At 42.7% G+C, this 16,599-nt stretch overlaps 1 protein-coding gene across 5 annotated transcripts in view; it reads left to right on the forward strand.

The window, feature by feature from the left end:
* The window catches only part of samd11 (sterile alpha motif domain containing 11), an 85,373-nt gene that overhangs the window by 3,384 nt on the left and 65,390 nt on the right, over positions 1 to 16,599 (forward strand). For all 5 annotated transcript variants that reach the window (XM_055892187.1, XM_055892186.1, XM_055892188.1 and 2 more), the window contains exon 3: positions 12,294 to 12,469. In XM_055892187.1, coding sequence (XP_055748162.1) covers positions 12,294 to 12,469 — 176 coding nt within the window. The remainder of the gene's footprint in view (positions 1 to 12,293; positions 12,470 to 16,599) is intronic.

Here is a 16,599-nt window from a genome sequence, read left to right on the forward strand (position 1 = left end):
TACAATGTTGTTGAACTATCCTCAGTAATCTCCTATCACAGCCATTAAACTCGGTAACTGTTTTATTAAAATAACCATTGGTCTCATGGTGAAATCCCTGAGTGGTTTCCTTCCTCTCCGGCAACTGACTTAGGAAGGACACCTGTATCTTTGTAGTGAATCTGTGTTTGAAATAAACTGCATGGTTGAGGGACATTACAGGAAATTGTATGTGTGTGGGGTACAGAGATGAGGTAATCATTCAAAAATCATGTTAAACACTATTATTGCACATATTTAAAGATATTTTGCCAAATTTTCATATTTCAATACAATATTTCAGAAGAATTGTAATACAAAAAATTATTATATGTGTGTTTACGTTCAACTGGTAAAAGTTGATTGCAATATTATTAAGGGGGAAAAACACCATATGAGGGAATGGTGCCTGGCCTGAAGTTTTCGTTCTGTTGGTTGAGTATGCACTTCTTTATGTCATTATTCACAGATATATACACAACATTAAAATCAACACTGGCTCAAACCACAACATGAAGCCGAGATTGAATGGCCCAATTCTAGTCCATGTTAATAAGTAATATGAATGGGTGACTAGTCAGGCTCCCTTTTGCTAGATTGGTCTCATTCTCATGGCTCCTCTGTCCATTGCTGCGTTTCCTCTCCTAGCTGTTTCACTGGGCTGTGTTCGCCATGCCGTCCCCGTTCAGCTGAGCTAATGGCATTATGCCATGCAGGTTGTGAGGTGTCACTGGTGTGGTGTCTGTGCCAGTGTGCTGGCTTTGAGCGAGCACGTTGCTGGCTCACCGTTGCCGACTCACCGTTGCCGACTCACCGTCGCCGACTCACCGTCGCCGACTCACCGTCGCCGACTCACCGTCGCCAAATCTGTTCACACAGGTGCAGTGTGTGTGTGTGTGTGTGTGTTTTTTATCACTACAGAGTGCATCTGTCATCGCTCCAAAGCTCTAATCTTGAGGGAGTAAGAGGCTTAGCGAGCTACTGAGCGTGGCTACTGCTGATTTTTGTTTGTGAGGCACGCAAGGCAAAAGCGGTTTAGATAAGCTGGAGGTGTTTGAGTGATACAGGTAAACTGGTGACGTTTTCTTCACAGCCAAGAATACAGATACACGCTACTACCACATAGGGTTCATGAAAACAATATTACAAATGGAATGCATTGGCTAAAAAGAGAGTTCTGGGAGAATACATAAGTAGATTTGTTTTGGGGGGAATTTAACATCAAATGTTATACTGCAGCTGAACAGTGGCACAATACATTTTGTCGGGTTGTCTGCAAATTGTCTTTCTTTAAAAAAAAAGTTTGTCATTTCTACTGACAGTAAATTAACAGTCATAGAGTGACATGACTCAAGTAACTTGCCAGGAGTTGGCTTTCTGAGTCCTGACACAAAAGCCTATTGTAATCGTACTGTTTATAGCAGTGTGCACACCTCTTTGTTGTCAGTGCCTGTTCTTTGCTTAGCCAGAAATGGCAGGCTTTTCCCTACAGATGTGCTTGTCTGATGGCTTGTGATGGTGCCTCATTCTATCTATTGTTTATGAGCAGTGCGGGTTCCTGTGAATTGTTTTCACAAACCAAAGATGGGATTTCAACAGATTTGAAATTACTGCTGAAAACACATTGTAGGCTTACCTGTATCTCACAAATGAACATCTTATCATCTTATTTATGACATCCTTGGTACAGCAGAAGGTAATACATTGTAGACAGCCTCCTGTTTGGCAATCAAGTAGCTGAAAGTGGCACGGGTTGAAAAGCCATGATAATGTTGGATGACAATATGGTACTGTTGTGCTGAGTGTGTCCAAACCTATAGTTTCCCCCAGTTTCACTTTCGCTTTCGCTCACTCTCTCTCTCTCGCGCTCGCTCTCTCGGGAGGTAGAGCTACAGAGGCTACCCAGGTGAATAACAAACGCAAGCACACAGCACAGCACATAGTGTCGGCGGGTTCACGAGAGGTGTGGAGGAGAAGGGAAGGCAGCGGGGCTTGTCTCGCCTGTCTCGGCGTCTTCCTCCCCCGTGCCGCCCTCCGCCGAATGGTACACACTAGCACTCTCTCTGTGATGAGAGTGTGGCAACGACCCAGTCGCCTGGCATAGAAAATGATCTCACACACATGCGGGTATGCGCGCACACACCACACTAATACAGAGCTACTGAACATATTCACACTGTAACAATTGAGCAATTTTGAGCCCTTTTCATTGTTTTGTGTTATGCTCTACCATACTAGGCCTATAATACAGTATACTGTTTTGTTAACAGTTACTGTCACCATTGAGATATATACCGTTTTTGCATGGAAACACTGTGTGTACTGTAGATGAGACAAAAGTGTATGTTGATAAAGTGATGATGCCCGAGAAGCCTTTGTTTGGAGGATATATTGGCACGGGTGGTCGAGGTCCGGCAAACCATGTCAATAAATCCTCCAAACACCGGCTTCGAGGGCATTATCACTTTTATACAACGGGTTACCAACATATTCAAATAATGATTGACACATTATCATAAATGTTTTTTATTTTGATGAATTTATTCATACTATTTCATCCTTCCACGAGATATAGTCCCGACACAAATCTGGGGTTGCTACCCAAGCCAGCTGATCGTTCGTCCTATCGGTTCGGTTGCCAGAGACGCGACCCAGTCATTCAGTCTTTTTGTTCTGTGTCTATGAACGCGACCCAGTCATTAGTTCTAAATGTTCTATTGCCATACTGACTGGCAACGTTTTTATCCCTTGCTTGCTAGCTAGCCAGCCAACTACGGCTAACTTAGTCATGTCAAACCGTGCAGCCAGAATAACAGCAAAGTAGCTGCACTTGCATTTGTTTAAACTGTTTTCTAGAGACATTTTTTTGGATACATCCATAACAATGAGCTAATGAGGTGCGATTTCGCCTGGCATAGAAAATGTGCTCACTCGTCAGGACACTGTTGTTCAGAGGAGCAAGCCAACAACACCGCTAACACAAGCACTTCAAACTGACCTTTTTTCAATTGACATTTCTTTGTATATGTCCATAAAAATGATGGCAGTTGATTCATGATTCGGACTGGCTGAGAAACGCTGCCTGTCTGTCTGTCTCATCCCAACACGTTCATTACTATGGGACAGACAAAGATCCGAATTGAATATTGAAACAATGTTGCAAATGTCGGAGAGACAGACAGGCAAGGATTGTACAAATCTCCACTGTTGAAAACTAAATGTTAGTCTAAAAGAAATGTGAGATAATGTCTTGATGCTTTTTATAGTGGAGATCAAGTTTATAAATTGCTTGGCTGGGCTGATGAGACAGTGGATTGCACAGTCAGATGGAACAGAGTAAATAGGCAGTTTAACGTCATATATTTAGCCAGCGGTAACTTGTGGAAAAGACACAGGCTGGAATGCGGTTTTAACCAATCAGCATTCAGGATTAGACCCACCCATTGTATAATTGACAATTGCCTGGTTTGTCTGCTTGTATTTCATATACTGAGGTTATAATGTTGAGGTATGACATACATGAATAAAATAGAACATGTTAATAAAGCCATGTTTTGCTTGTAGCGCCCTCGTTTAACTGCTCTGTAGATTTGTGCTCTTCATTTACCCGGTGTGTGTGGTCGCTGTTTGAGAGAGGGTTAAGTTGTGTGTGTGTGCGTGTGTGTGCTCCAGGGAGAACCGGGCCTTCTGCGCTCTGTTATTCCAGCGGAACCGGCGGAGGCCAGGAGGAAAGTACACTCTCTACCTCCGGCTCGTAAAGAGCACCTCCAATCAGGGGCCTCCCCCTCTCCTGCATCCTGACCACAGAGCAAGAAAAAACAAAACACATGCACACATATACGCACATATATGCACGCACATACATAAAGTGCTTTCAGAAAGTATTCAAACCCCTTGATTTATTCCACATTTTGTTGTGTTACAGCCATAATTCAAAATTGATTTAATTGATTGTTGTCTCTCACCCATCTACCCACAATACTCCCTAATGATAAAGTGAAAACTTGTTTTTAGAAATTGTAACAAAGGTATTGAAAATAAAATACAGAAATATCTCATTTACACAAGTATTCACACCCCTGAGTCAACACTTTGTAGACATAGCTTTTGCAGCAATTACAGCTGCGAGTCTTTCTGGGTAAGTCTCTAAGAGCTTTCCACACCTGGATTGTGCAACATATGCCCATTATTATTTTCATAATTCTTGAAGCTGTCAAATTGGTTGTTGATCATTGCTAGACAACCATTTTCAGGTCTTGCCATAGATGTTCAAGTAGATTTGTGTCAAAACTAACTAGGCCATTCAGGAACATTCACTGTCTTCTTGGTAAGCAACTCCAGTGTAGATTTGGCCTTGTATTTTAGGCTATTGTACTGCTGAAAGGTAAATTCATCTCCCAGTGTCTGGTGGAAAGCAGACTGAACCAGGTTTTCCTGTGCTTAGCTCCATTCGGTTTCTTTTTTATCCTAAAAAATTCCCCAGTCCTTAACCATTACAAGAATACCCATAACATGATGCAGCCTCCACTATGCTTGAAAATATGTAGAGTGGTACTCAGTAATATGTTGTATTGGATTTGCCACAAACAAAGCACTTCATATTTAGGACCAAAATGTAATCGCTTTGCCATATTCTTTGCACTATTACTTCAGTGCCTTGTTGCAAACATGATGCATGTTTTGGAAATGTTTTATTCTGTACAGGCTTCCTTTTTTCACTCTGTCAATTAGGCTAGTATTGTGGAGTAACTACAATGTTGTTGATCCATCCTCAGTTTTCTCCTATCACAGCCATTGGCCTCATGGTGAAATCCCTGAGAGGTTTCCTTCCTCTCCGGCAACTGAGTTAGGACGGACACCTGTATCTTTGTAGTGACTGGGTGTATTAATACACCATCCAAAGTGTAATTTATAACTTCACCATGCTCTAAGGGATAGTCAATGTCTGCTTTTATTTGTATTTTTACACATCTACCAATAGGTGCCCTTCTTTGCGAGTTATTGGAAAACCTCCCTGGTCTTTGTGGTTGAATCTGTGTTTGAAATTCACTGATCGACTGAGGTACCTTACAGATAATTGTATGTGTGGGGTACAGAGATGAGGTAGTCATTCAAAAATAATATTAAATACTATTACTGTACACAGAGTGCTTTCATGCAAATGATTATGCGATTTGTTAAGCAAATGTTTACTCCTGAACTTATTTAGGCTTGCCATAACAAAGGGGTTGATTACTTATTGACTCAAGACATTTCAGCTTTTCATTTTTTATTAACATAATTCCACTTTGACATTCTGGGGTATTGTGTGTAGGCCAGTGAAAAATAAATCTAAATGTAATCAATTATAAACTCAGGCTGTAACACAACAAAATGTGGGAAAGTATGTGCACAGATGCACACACAAACGCTAGCACACACGCACACATAAACACACACACATCCATGTTAGGGTACTGTGGGGAGATGACTCTTTGTTATTATTATTATACATCCCTGCTTCCAACAACAGTCATTTTAGGGCGGTTGAAACTCAAAGAGCCATAGGTTCCCATTTCAAAATCAGATTTCCTGTGTGAGTTTTGTGTATATTTCAATGTATTGCACATAGTAACCAAATCAAATCAAACGTTATTGGTCACATACACATGGTTAGCAGACGTTAATGCGAGTGTAGCGAAATGCTTGTAACCCAGTGTGACACTGGCAAGGCGTAGCAGCAGACATTCATTTGATATGTGGACTAGAGTCAGTAGTTATTAGGGAGTGATCCATATTAGTGCCTTTCTTAATGATAAGACAGGAAGAACAGGAAGTTACCAGTACAATACCAATATAAGTTGCTGTTGATATTGTACGACGCACGGCGATGTTCAGTTGCAAAACGTTGTCGAACGTTGCAGATAGAAATTCCATGAAGAGAGCCGACATGATTCCTTATTCTACGTCGGAGAGGCATGTTTGTCCTACATAGCATATTTATATTTGAACGTTCCAAAACGTTGCTTCCTGCTGAACGCACCCTTGGTTATTGCTTTGATATGGCCATTTGTTGGGGACTTTCTATTGGCTGAGTGCCACTGTGATGCTGGGGATAAGCAGGGCTGACGCCTCTCTGTCCCTGAACAGCTCACTCCCTGCAGGGGGTTGGAGTGTGTGTGTGTGCGCATGCGTTTGCACAAATGTGTGTATGTATTTGCGTGAGTGTGTTTGTGCTGTATGTGTGCAGTGTGTGTGTGCAGTGTGTGTGGGTCTCTGTGTGTGTCCCACATGGCACTAAGGCTATGCTACCATGGCAACCACAGTACCCATCTTTAGGGAAGGAGCGATGCATGGTTCAGGACTCTAGTGTGTTTCTTAGTCAATTGGCCAAATTAGAGAATAACTGAGTCTCTAATGATTTGCTTATTCACTAGGGGCCTTGCATTCTGGGTAGCCTTAGTGTTAGCAATCAATACTAAAAGTGCAACTTATTGGCAGGCTTACAAGTACTGTAACACACTCCCTCCCTCTGTCTCACACACACAAACACACACACACAGGCCTGCACACGCACGCACACATACACTCAACATAGCCACTTTATATATCTATGAATAATTCTGTCTGCAATGATCCATTATGCCAGTGAATTAGCCATTAGCCAGTGAATTAGCCATTAGCCTGTGTTAGCCTGCACTATCAGTAAGAGGCTAGATGACAGGACCAGAGATTGACAGGGAGAGTGAAGCCTCTGGCCTCGATCAGAGCCCCTATATACCTTGCCTTTCTCCTGTCTTGTCTGTGTGTGTGTGTGCATGTGTGTGTGTTTTTCGGTGGGACTGATGGAGTTAGCTAAATAAGGTGGACTGCTCATCTATCAGTTGTTTACAGCTGATGATGACAAAGCCAGCAGAGATATTTATGGAACTTCTCTCTCCTCCCAGTATGTGTACAGACGTCTGACCTCATATGATAGCATAGTGGTCGAGTGGTCTCTTCCTCTTTCTGTGGGGCCTCTTCACTGACGCCACACTCTTAGAAAAAAGGGTTCCAAAAGGGTTCTTCGGCTGTCCCCATAGGAGAACACTTTTTGGTTCCAGGTAGAACCCGTTTTGGTTCCAGGTAGAACTCTTTTGAGTTCCATGTAGAACCGTCTGGGGAAAGGGTTCTACATGGAACCTAATAGGGTTCTACCTGGAACCATAAAGGCTTCATCAAATGTTTCTCTTTATGGGGACAGCCGAAGAACCCTTTTAGGTTCTAGATAGCACCTTGTTTTCCAAGAGTGTAGTCGCTCAACTCAGTGTTTCACACATGCCACAGTATGCAGAGTAGTGTGATTGAATGAAAGATATATGCTATAATGCTATAAATACAGGTTTGCATAAATTTGTTTTTATACAAAAATACAGACATTGGGGCGGATATGAAGCGTTCTCAGACATACAGTATATTTTCGTTTTATTCTGCAAAACTCAACCTTGCTGGACTCGGCTTTCTCTCTATCTCCCTTAGACAACCCCTCCCTGCCTCTCCCTCTTCCGATGATTTTGTCTGGGGAAAGAATGGCAGAGTCGTTACCTGTCTAAAGTTCTCGCACGGCTGCCTTGGTCGGGCCTATCCAAACACAAGAGAGAGGCGCTGGCACACCTGGCTGCACCGCCACTAACCTCTCACCACCGCCCCTTCTCCCCCTCGCCGCCTCTCGCCCTCCTAGAACCCCTTCCCTTCCTCCCACTCGTCCCTCGTCCTGCTCCACTGGGCCGCAACCGCCCGTTCAGCTCAGCGTGTGAGGGCCGAGGGGTGGGGGCAGAGAGAGGAAAGGGAGGATGGTGTGTGTGTGAGGGAGGGAGGTGACGGGGGGAGGGGGGTGTTTGGTTGCATGCCTGTCCTTTCCTACAGTGCTTTCTCCCCCCCTATGCCCCCCCCCCCCCCCCAAATATTATTCTGGCCATGAAAAACCAAGTGTTGCCTTGCCACTACGTACCCCCCTCCACAAACACACAGACACACACTTTTATCACACAGTCTTTTCCACTATTAAATATAGTCCGCGGCTAAGCATTTATAGATGCGCCGTATGTACAATATGGTGAAAAGGAGGTTGAATTATTTGTGGGAGGGGTTGTATGATTTGAAATCCCTCCCTCATAATGTGTCTCTAATGTAGCTTCTAAAGTCTGTAACGTACCTTCAGAATTGTAGCTTACTTTAGTGAGTGGGTGATTAAGACAGAGTGGAGGTAAACATAAACAGAAAAAGGAGTTAAGTGCACACAAACACGTTCGTTTGGCTCTTTTTTTCACTGGACCTATGTGAGCGTGGCAATGACTGCCCTTTCCTCCTTCCCCTTCTCTCTCTCTCTCTCTCTCTCGGTCTCTCTCCCTCAACCCCCTGTCATCTCCTAACTACCCCTCCCCCTCTGCCAGTCCTTGCGCCAAGTCCCCCCTGCCTCTGCACACACACACACACACACACACACACACACACACACACACACACACACACACACACACACACACACACACACACCCACACACACACACACACACACACACACACACACACACACACACACACACACACACACACACACACACACACACACACACACACACACACACACACACACACACACACACAGTGGTAGCCGCCCGCGACATTCCTGCAGCTGCAGCGGTCTCTCTCTCTCGCACGCGCCCCCCCAGCGTTCTCCCTGGGGGATGAATGCCTAATGAGTCACGCGCCTGTCTGCCGTTACCTCTCAGCGTGTGTGTGTGTGTGTGTGTGTGTGTGTGTGTGTGTGTGTGTGTGTGTGTGTGTGTGTGTGTGTGTGTGTGTGCATGCTGGTTTGAGCCAGTGGCAGGGTACAGCACCTTTTAGGAAATAAGGCAGGGAGATTAAAAAAAAACACATTAATAGCCTTTCCACAGAGGCTTCATTTAAGGTCTGGAATAAGCTTAGTAAAAAAATACAAAATGACTGTTTGCCGGTATTGTTTGGCATTAAATATAGGCTGGGGTTTTGATAAAACAACAACAATAAGAACAGGATATTTCTGTAGTTTTAGAACAGTTATTCTCTCCTTTTATGAATGTACACAGCCCATGTTCCTAAAGAGACTGGTGTGTGTGTGGTGCGGCGGTGGATAGCCGACGCCAGCATGCAGTTAAACACACACTTTGGTCGGATAAGTGGTTTTAGTGAAATTACAAAAGCTTTTTGGGAAGAATTCCAGCCACAGTTCTTGTATATGATACTTTGTTGAAGCCTAAACCTGTGTGTTTGTGGGTGCTGTCGGTGTGTCGGTGTGCACGCGAATGTGTGTGTTGTTGGTGTGTGATGATTTCATACAGATTTCTTGGCTGGCAGACTTGGACCGTCAGACAGAATGTGTAGGAGGGGATATTCATAGAGGTGCTTTTAGTGTATTGTTTCTGAAAGACTTTTTCCATGGCCGACAGAGGGTTGACCACACAGTAAGGCCGCCTTAAGTCTGTGCGTGTACTTAAAATAAATACAAATGTAGGTGTTTTAACTACAAGACAACTTGAGCAAACACAATTTTAAGTTGACTGAATTTTTAAAGTTGGAGCTAAGTTTGGGCCAACACTTTTTTTAGGTAACACTTTGACTGAAAAGTTGAGGAAACAAAAAAGGCTGTAGAACCAGTTACTTAATAATAATAATTACTTGAAACAACGAACTTTTTTTTTTACAGTGTATTTGTGTGTGTGTGTGTGTGTTTACATATATGTTTATACATGTGTGTATTCACTACTACTTCTCCTGTTGATGTGTGTGTTTTTGTGTGTGTTTATTATGATTGTGTCTTTTTTTACACTCCTACGTGGACTGCCAGGGGTGTGTTTTGTTTCATGTTTTGTTTTAGAGGGCCCTCCTCCGCGATGCGGAAGTGTTGCCGGAAACAGTGGGAGCCCACCCCCAGTTCTGCGTCAGTGCTGCTAAAGAAAGGATAGGGGGTTTCCAGGGCTGGTGGTCTGGGTATGTCAGGGCCATGTGGGTGGTTGTCTACACACGAAGAATATTCAGAATAATATAGGCAGAATATTCCAGTAGACCAGCACACGATGTCCGCTAATTAAAACCCCTCTTTACATGCAGGAACAGGTGTGGTATGTGTGCCCATGAACAGGTGTGTGTGTATGTATGTGTGAGAGAGCGTGTGTGAGTTCACAAGACAGGTGTGTGTGTATATGCGTGTGTGCGTATATGACAGGTGTGTGTCTGTCTTATAGTGAGAGAAATCCAGAGAGAGAGAGAGCATACTCCATACCTCTAGTCCAAGTAGTTAAGTCAGAGGAAGTGGAGCGGGAATAGAAGAAAACTCCTCCACTGTCCTCACGCAGTTGAGAAGAACTTATACAAAGGTACTGCTCTTCACAGATCTGCCTGTGGAAAGAAGAAAGGAAAAACACTCTTTCGGTAAGACAGAAAAATAGATTTTTTTTTCTTTTCAGAACTATGTGGCCCTGCTCATCCTGAGGGATGTTTTCATCTTTATCCTCCCTTTTCCCCCCTCACTCGTTTTAATGTCTGCCACTTGAGAGCCTCCAGAGGGGCTGCACCTGTTTGCCTCTTGGCTAGGCGCCCCTGCCCCAGCCTGCCACTCATGTCTTCGCCCCTTGTGGGATGGAGGGAGAGAGAGATGGGGGGGTTGCATGTGGTGGAAGGGATAGCTGGAGGGCTCGGAGGCGTCCGGGAGAGTAGACTGGAGATGTAGGCACTGAGAGAGCAAGAGGGAGGGAGGAAAAAAAGAGCGACAGAGAGATGGAGAGAGAGGGTGGGGATAGAGAGAGCTAGAGGGTTTCAAGGCTATGTCCACTCTCTCTGTGTTTATCTGTATAGCCTTTTCTCCTTTTACTCAAATTCAATTATCTCTTTCTTTCCTCCTATTCTGTTTCTCTCCCCCCTTTCCTCCCATTCTGCCTCTCTCTCTTTCTCTTTTTCTCCCCCCCATATTTATCTCTATAGAGCCGTGTTAATCTGCAGTGACCTCTTCAGGTCACATTAAAGGTCACCCAGCTTCACTCCCAGAACCCCTCAGGGCCACACTCCTCCTTTCCTTTCGCTCCGCTCATTAGAGCTTTGTGGCCCAAAAGCTCTGAACACACCAAGCATAATCATTTCCTGTCCTCCCTTTGCATGACCCCCTTATCACTTAGGACTCTGGCTATGGTAAACAATTGTTGTTTAGACAATCCCCCTATTATGATTTCAGTGGTAAATTTGATAAGTATGTCTGTATTGGGGTATAATGTAAGTTGAAACATATTCTGTGTCATTACTCGCAGCTATAGTCACAAAAAATATCATATAGTAGGCCTATATATGTGTCAGCGGGGTCTCAGCCAGAACATGAAGCCTATTCTTCAGGAAAAGCATATGATTTTGGAGAGTAGTGTTTCCCTTGTTTCCTGTATGGAGTCTATCCTACTTTTAGTCAGTTGAGCACATTTCAGTGGGCTTGTGCACCAGTAATGGCTTGCTTTTTCAAGCACATTGCGAGGACCGTTGATCACACGTGTCAGGTTTCCCATTTCAAATACCAAAAGATAGTTTTGGGGTGGAGTTTTCCTTTAAAATAGTACATTTATCGCTTTACCCCCCCCCCCCCCCTTGAAAAGTAAATACTTATTGACACCCATATTAGATAGCAATAAATGACTTTCTTATCCTTTGATATCATCTTACTTTAATCAGTCTAATCGTGGTGGCTTTTTTAAGGTGTTCATTTTTCTTTGGTAGTTTTGTTTCATGAATAGCCTCCATATTTGTACTTAATAATAATAATGATCATTTTGGAATAAGTTATTGGAATATTCCGGTCATACAAATGACCAATAAAGCTGTTATGTTCAGCTATGGAGCTTGAGCCCGTGTGGTACTTTCTACGTTCTTAGTATTGCCTCTGAATAATGCTAAATGCTGTTAAGAAAAATGTATGTATTGTAGAACAAATTAATCTCATATAATGATCACTCCTAGTATAAATGTATGCTATTGCGCCCGTGACAGCAGCAGCATTGATTTCTGTGTATGACTGATGGGGAATATTATGGTGGCCACTGCACACCAAGTCAGATGTTTAGAGTGGAGGAGTGCTTCGAACGCTAGCTACTAGCATGTTAGCACGTGCTTATTGTTAGCATATTAAGCACGTGCTTAGTGTTAGCATGCTAGCATGTGGTTAATGTTAGCATGTTAGCACGTGCATGCTGTTAGCATCAAACTGGAGAACCACATCTCTAAGAGCACCTTTTTTCCTGCAGAACCGCGGGCGTTTGGCAGAGAAGCGCACCATCCCCCTGCCCCCCAACCGTGTGCCCAAGAGGGAGCTCTCCTCCGTCTTTAGCAGTGACGACAGCGAGGGCAGCGACCGCACCAGCGGAGACCATGCCCACATCAAGCAGGAGGATGAGCTACATTACAGTATCATGAGAAAGAGGTAAGGTCTGGATGAACTCCTGTGTCTGAATGATATTGGGATATACAAATAACTCATTTTTTACATTTTTTAACTCATCACCTATGATCTGTCCATACCCATTCCCAACCTGTCTCAGTTCATTGCTTTAAGTGGTGTACAAGTGTACAAGCTCTGTGCTTACAGAAAGTGTTGTGTTGACATGTAAGACATTGGTGTTTTCTTGCTTATCCTCCTTGCTCAGTCTACAGTGCAATATTTGAGTCACTGAAACACTTCCCACCGCTGTGCAGTATTTTGGTATTCATAGAGTTGAATATGCGCAATAACCCTTTATAATACTAATAATGCTCTAAAGTACAGGATGAAGTGAGTGCAATAAAACTAACGTTCTCCTAATTTTGAGCTGTACCCCCTTTTGCCCTCAGAACAGTCTCAATTTGTCGGGTTATAGACTCAAGGTGTGGAAGCGTTCCACAGGTGTTCCTAATGTTTTGTACACTCAGTGCATACAAATAGCCGCATGATAAGCCAAAACCCCAGAAATAACTAAAGAACCAACCCCTTCTGATGGTGGATGGAGATGGTGTGGTCTTTTACATGACAACGGTTAGGGTAAAGGAGGGCTTGAAGAAAGGAAAATACAGCATTGAGGCAGGAACGAGCTCTGATGCATTAGCTGCTGCTTTTGAGAGCATGATGTTGCTTTGCTGCTACTGCTGTTGTCAGTATTGTCCAAATACAGTATGAGAAAAATACTTATATCAAGCCATCTCTTCTAACACATCTTGTCCTGAAAATCTCAAAGACTGAATACCTTTGCCATAAACTGTGTTTCAGATATCAGTACCACAGGAGCTTCAGATAATAGTCAGAAAGTCATCTCAAACAGACGTTATGGGTAGTTTCACCTCAGTGGGGATTTTTCTTTGTGCCAAAGCTGTAGATCACTCTCATTTCAACTCATGCCAGGACCGGGTAGAAAATGAGCAGATAATCCAGTCTGTCACAGTACGCCAGTTGTGCTGTTGCACTAGTTTCTCAGCGTTTGGAATAATCTCAATAATCTCAATAATCTCATACATAATAGGGAAATAAAAGTCACAGCTATTCTTTTTTTATCCTTTATTTTATGTTTAATCTTATAAAATAGGCAGTAGGGATTAGTAGTAGTATTGTTGTTATTAGTACTGTTTAGTATTGGTGCCAGGTGTCAGTTGGATAATGTTGATGGTTATTGGCATCTGGCTACAATATTTGTGTAATGAAATTGACATCAGATACCTTGTTTTACAAATGACTGTTTACTGTATACAAGGACATCTTGATGTATTTGCATTAGGTGAAATAAGATTTGAAGAGCTGGGAATGGAAAAAATGATATATTTTTGGATGCAACTGTTTTAATCTCAAAGTGACAGAAGTGACAAAGTGACAATACATTGAAGCACGTTCTTGTGAATGTGGATCAAAGACCAACAATATACTTTTCTAAGCTGAATTGTTCCTTAGATGTGGGTGAGGTAGTAGTTATGAGCCTAATATTGGGTAATGGCGGATGGTGTTTGGCGGCTAAAGTAGATTTGGGTTGTCATCGCACTCTGTAGGCCACTCACTCAAATGCACACACATGCACACCCACTCGCTCATCCGAAAAAAATACAAACACAAACACACACGCACTCACACAGTCAGGTTCGTGGGGAAGTCACCCCATTAAGATGAACCAAATGAGCGTGTAGTGGGGTAATATTATATTATATATTATATACACCTCACCTGCAACTCATAATAAGACTATGCAATTAACGAAGTCCATTCAATTCATTATCTGACTCCATAAAAATGATTTAGCAATATGCAAGAGACTATAGCTGAGCTACAGTAAGAGAAAGGACAAACAAGAACTAAGAATTGTCTATATCAATAGCAAATAATGAATTAACATTGTAAAATGAAGGGATTCACATACATTCCAGTCATTTAGCAGATGCTCTTATGCAGAGCAAATAGGGTGAAGTGCCCAAGAGCACATCGATAGATGTTTCACCTAGTCGGCTTGGGGATTCAAACCAGCAACCTTTCGGTTACTGGCCCAACACTCTTAACCGCTAGGCTACCTGCCTCCCTGTACAATACAAAAGCTTAAATTACAAAGCATTACAAGGCATTATTCTAGGCCTGATCAGAGAGGAGAGAGAAGTCATAGCCTGAAAGGCTATGCTCCAAGAGTTCCTAAGGAGGAGAGAGAGAAAGAAAGAGACACGGTATATGTGACCGACCGGCTCGATCCGGTCTTATGTAGCAACATTTAAAAATCTTTTATTTTTATTTTTTACATTGGATAAAAGTAGACTCAGAGCTAGAAAAGTGTATGTCATACACTGCATTTCAGGAACAAGGGGAAAGTAATTCTGCTTTGAAAGTTGATAAACTTGTAACCCCACTTTTGTGAAAATGGCCCTTAAATGTTTTAGTACACCACCTTAGAGAGCTCTTCTTTGTCTACACCCATTCAGATTCATTCACACCCTCTAAAGCCTGAGCCCCACCCATCTCTTTAAGGATTCACATGTGAGGCCATGTGCTAAACAGAGTAAGGTAGTGTAGTAAACAACCAAATATTTCAAGACTAAAGGGGTGAAAGTAGTAGGCCCAGCCACATCTAGCTAAGTGGATGGGTCACTATTGTCTAGACATGTACACATGTTCATGAAATACAATAGATTGTAATCACCCACAGACACATCCGGCTAACATGATGGGTCAAGTAATCATCTGTTTTTTTCGACATGTAGCTAGCTAAACAATGAACCTAATGGTGCTTTTAGGACAACTGGGATCTTGGAAAAATACGAGGTCAAATCATGACGTCAGTGATCTTCAGGTCGTAATGTCGGGGCTCTAGAAAGAGGTCTGAGTTCCCGAGTTGGAATTCTGAGTTGGAGGACCGTTCAAAACTATTTTTCCCAGTCGGAGCTCGTTTTTTTGAACGCACTGAAGTCGGAGATTTCTGAGTTCCCAGTTCTAAGTTCAGATGTTTTGAATGCGGCAATAATCCCAACCCATACTACTAACAATACAAACTGATTATCATAGCTAGCCACCATGCATGTTGGCTAGCGAGCCAGCAAACTAATGTTAGCTAGCTAGCTAACAGTATGCTTTCATTTGCAATGAAAATAACTTTCTCACAAAATTACCCGTATACATGGATGGACGCTTCTCCCTCTCTGTCACGAATGCCATGGTTGCCCTTAGTTTGAAGATGTCATCTGGAGACAGGTGTTTTATACAACAACCTTCTGTGTTCTCTTTTCGACTCCCTCTGCATATTTGCAATCAAATGCCAGAATTGTCTCCATCTCCTTAGCTATCATACTCTGCTTCCACCGGGAATTCCACTGATTTCAAATCTCGCTCAGCTTTTTCCGTGATAACAACACTGTTGATCGCCATTTCAGAAGACTACAATTTATGGTTCAATTAAAATATGTGTACCTAAATCAGGGATTTCCTCATCGTCTGATTCATTTTCAGAGTCAGAGAGAATCAGCATGGCACGATCATCCTCCAGAAAGTGACGAACAGTAGCAACACTTTTGCAGTTCTTCATGATATCTTTCAAAAAAGCACAGGTAGAAAGGATTCCCTACACATACTGAACAGCTCATGTTATAGACAGAAGCATGCTACATGGCATGCCAATCCGAACTCATCTCTTGGCATGTCCAGCCCATCCATTATCTCAGCTAATAATGGCGAGCGGGAAGCTTCCTGTCTTTTTCCGTGGCTAAACCAACTACGCTCTTAATTTAACAATTTAATTTGTGTTTACAGATGGCATACAAGTTGGTATTAAGGTTCTAAAAAACGCATTTTGAAGAAAAAAAAGAATTACGTTCAAATGCCTTTCCTGTGAAGTAGTGACGTGCAACATATGCCTATTTTCCTGAAAAGGCTCACATATCTCACCAGCACAGGTGAGGTGACATACTCCACGTTTGTGTGTGCTATGCTAGTCAAATAGAATCAAAGTAATTGGGAATAAAAATCTCCCCAGATCCTGTTTTTAACTTTTATCCACGTAAAATTTTTGTGCATGCAAATATGAGGAACAAAAAGAGATTTGTATCGTTTTGTTGTCGGCC

This window comes from Salvelinus fontinalis, chromosome 31, assembly GCF_029448725.1.
Source record: "Salvelinus fontinalis isolate EN_2023a chromosome 31, ASM2944872v1, whole genome shotgun sequence".
Lineage (NCBI taxonomy): Eukaryota > Metazoa > Chordata > Actinopteri > Salmoniformes > Salmonidae > Salvelinus > Salvelinus fontinalis.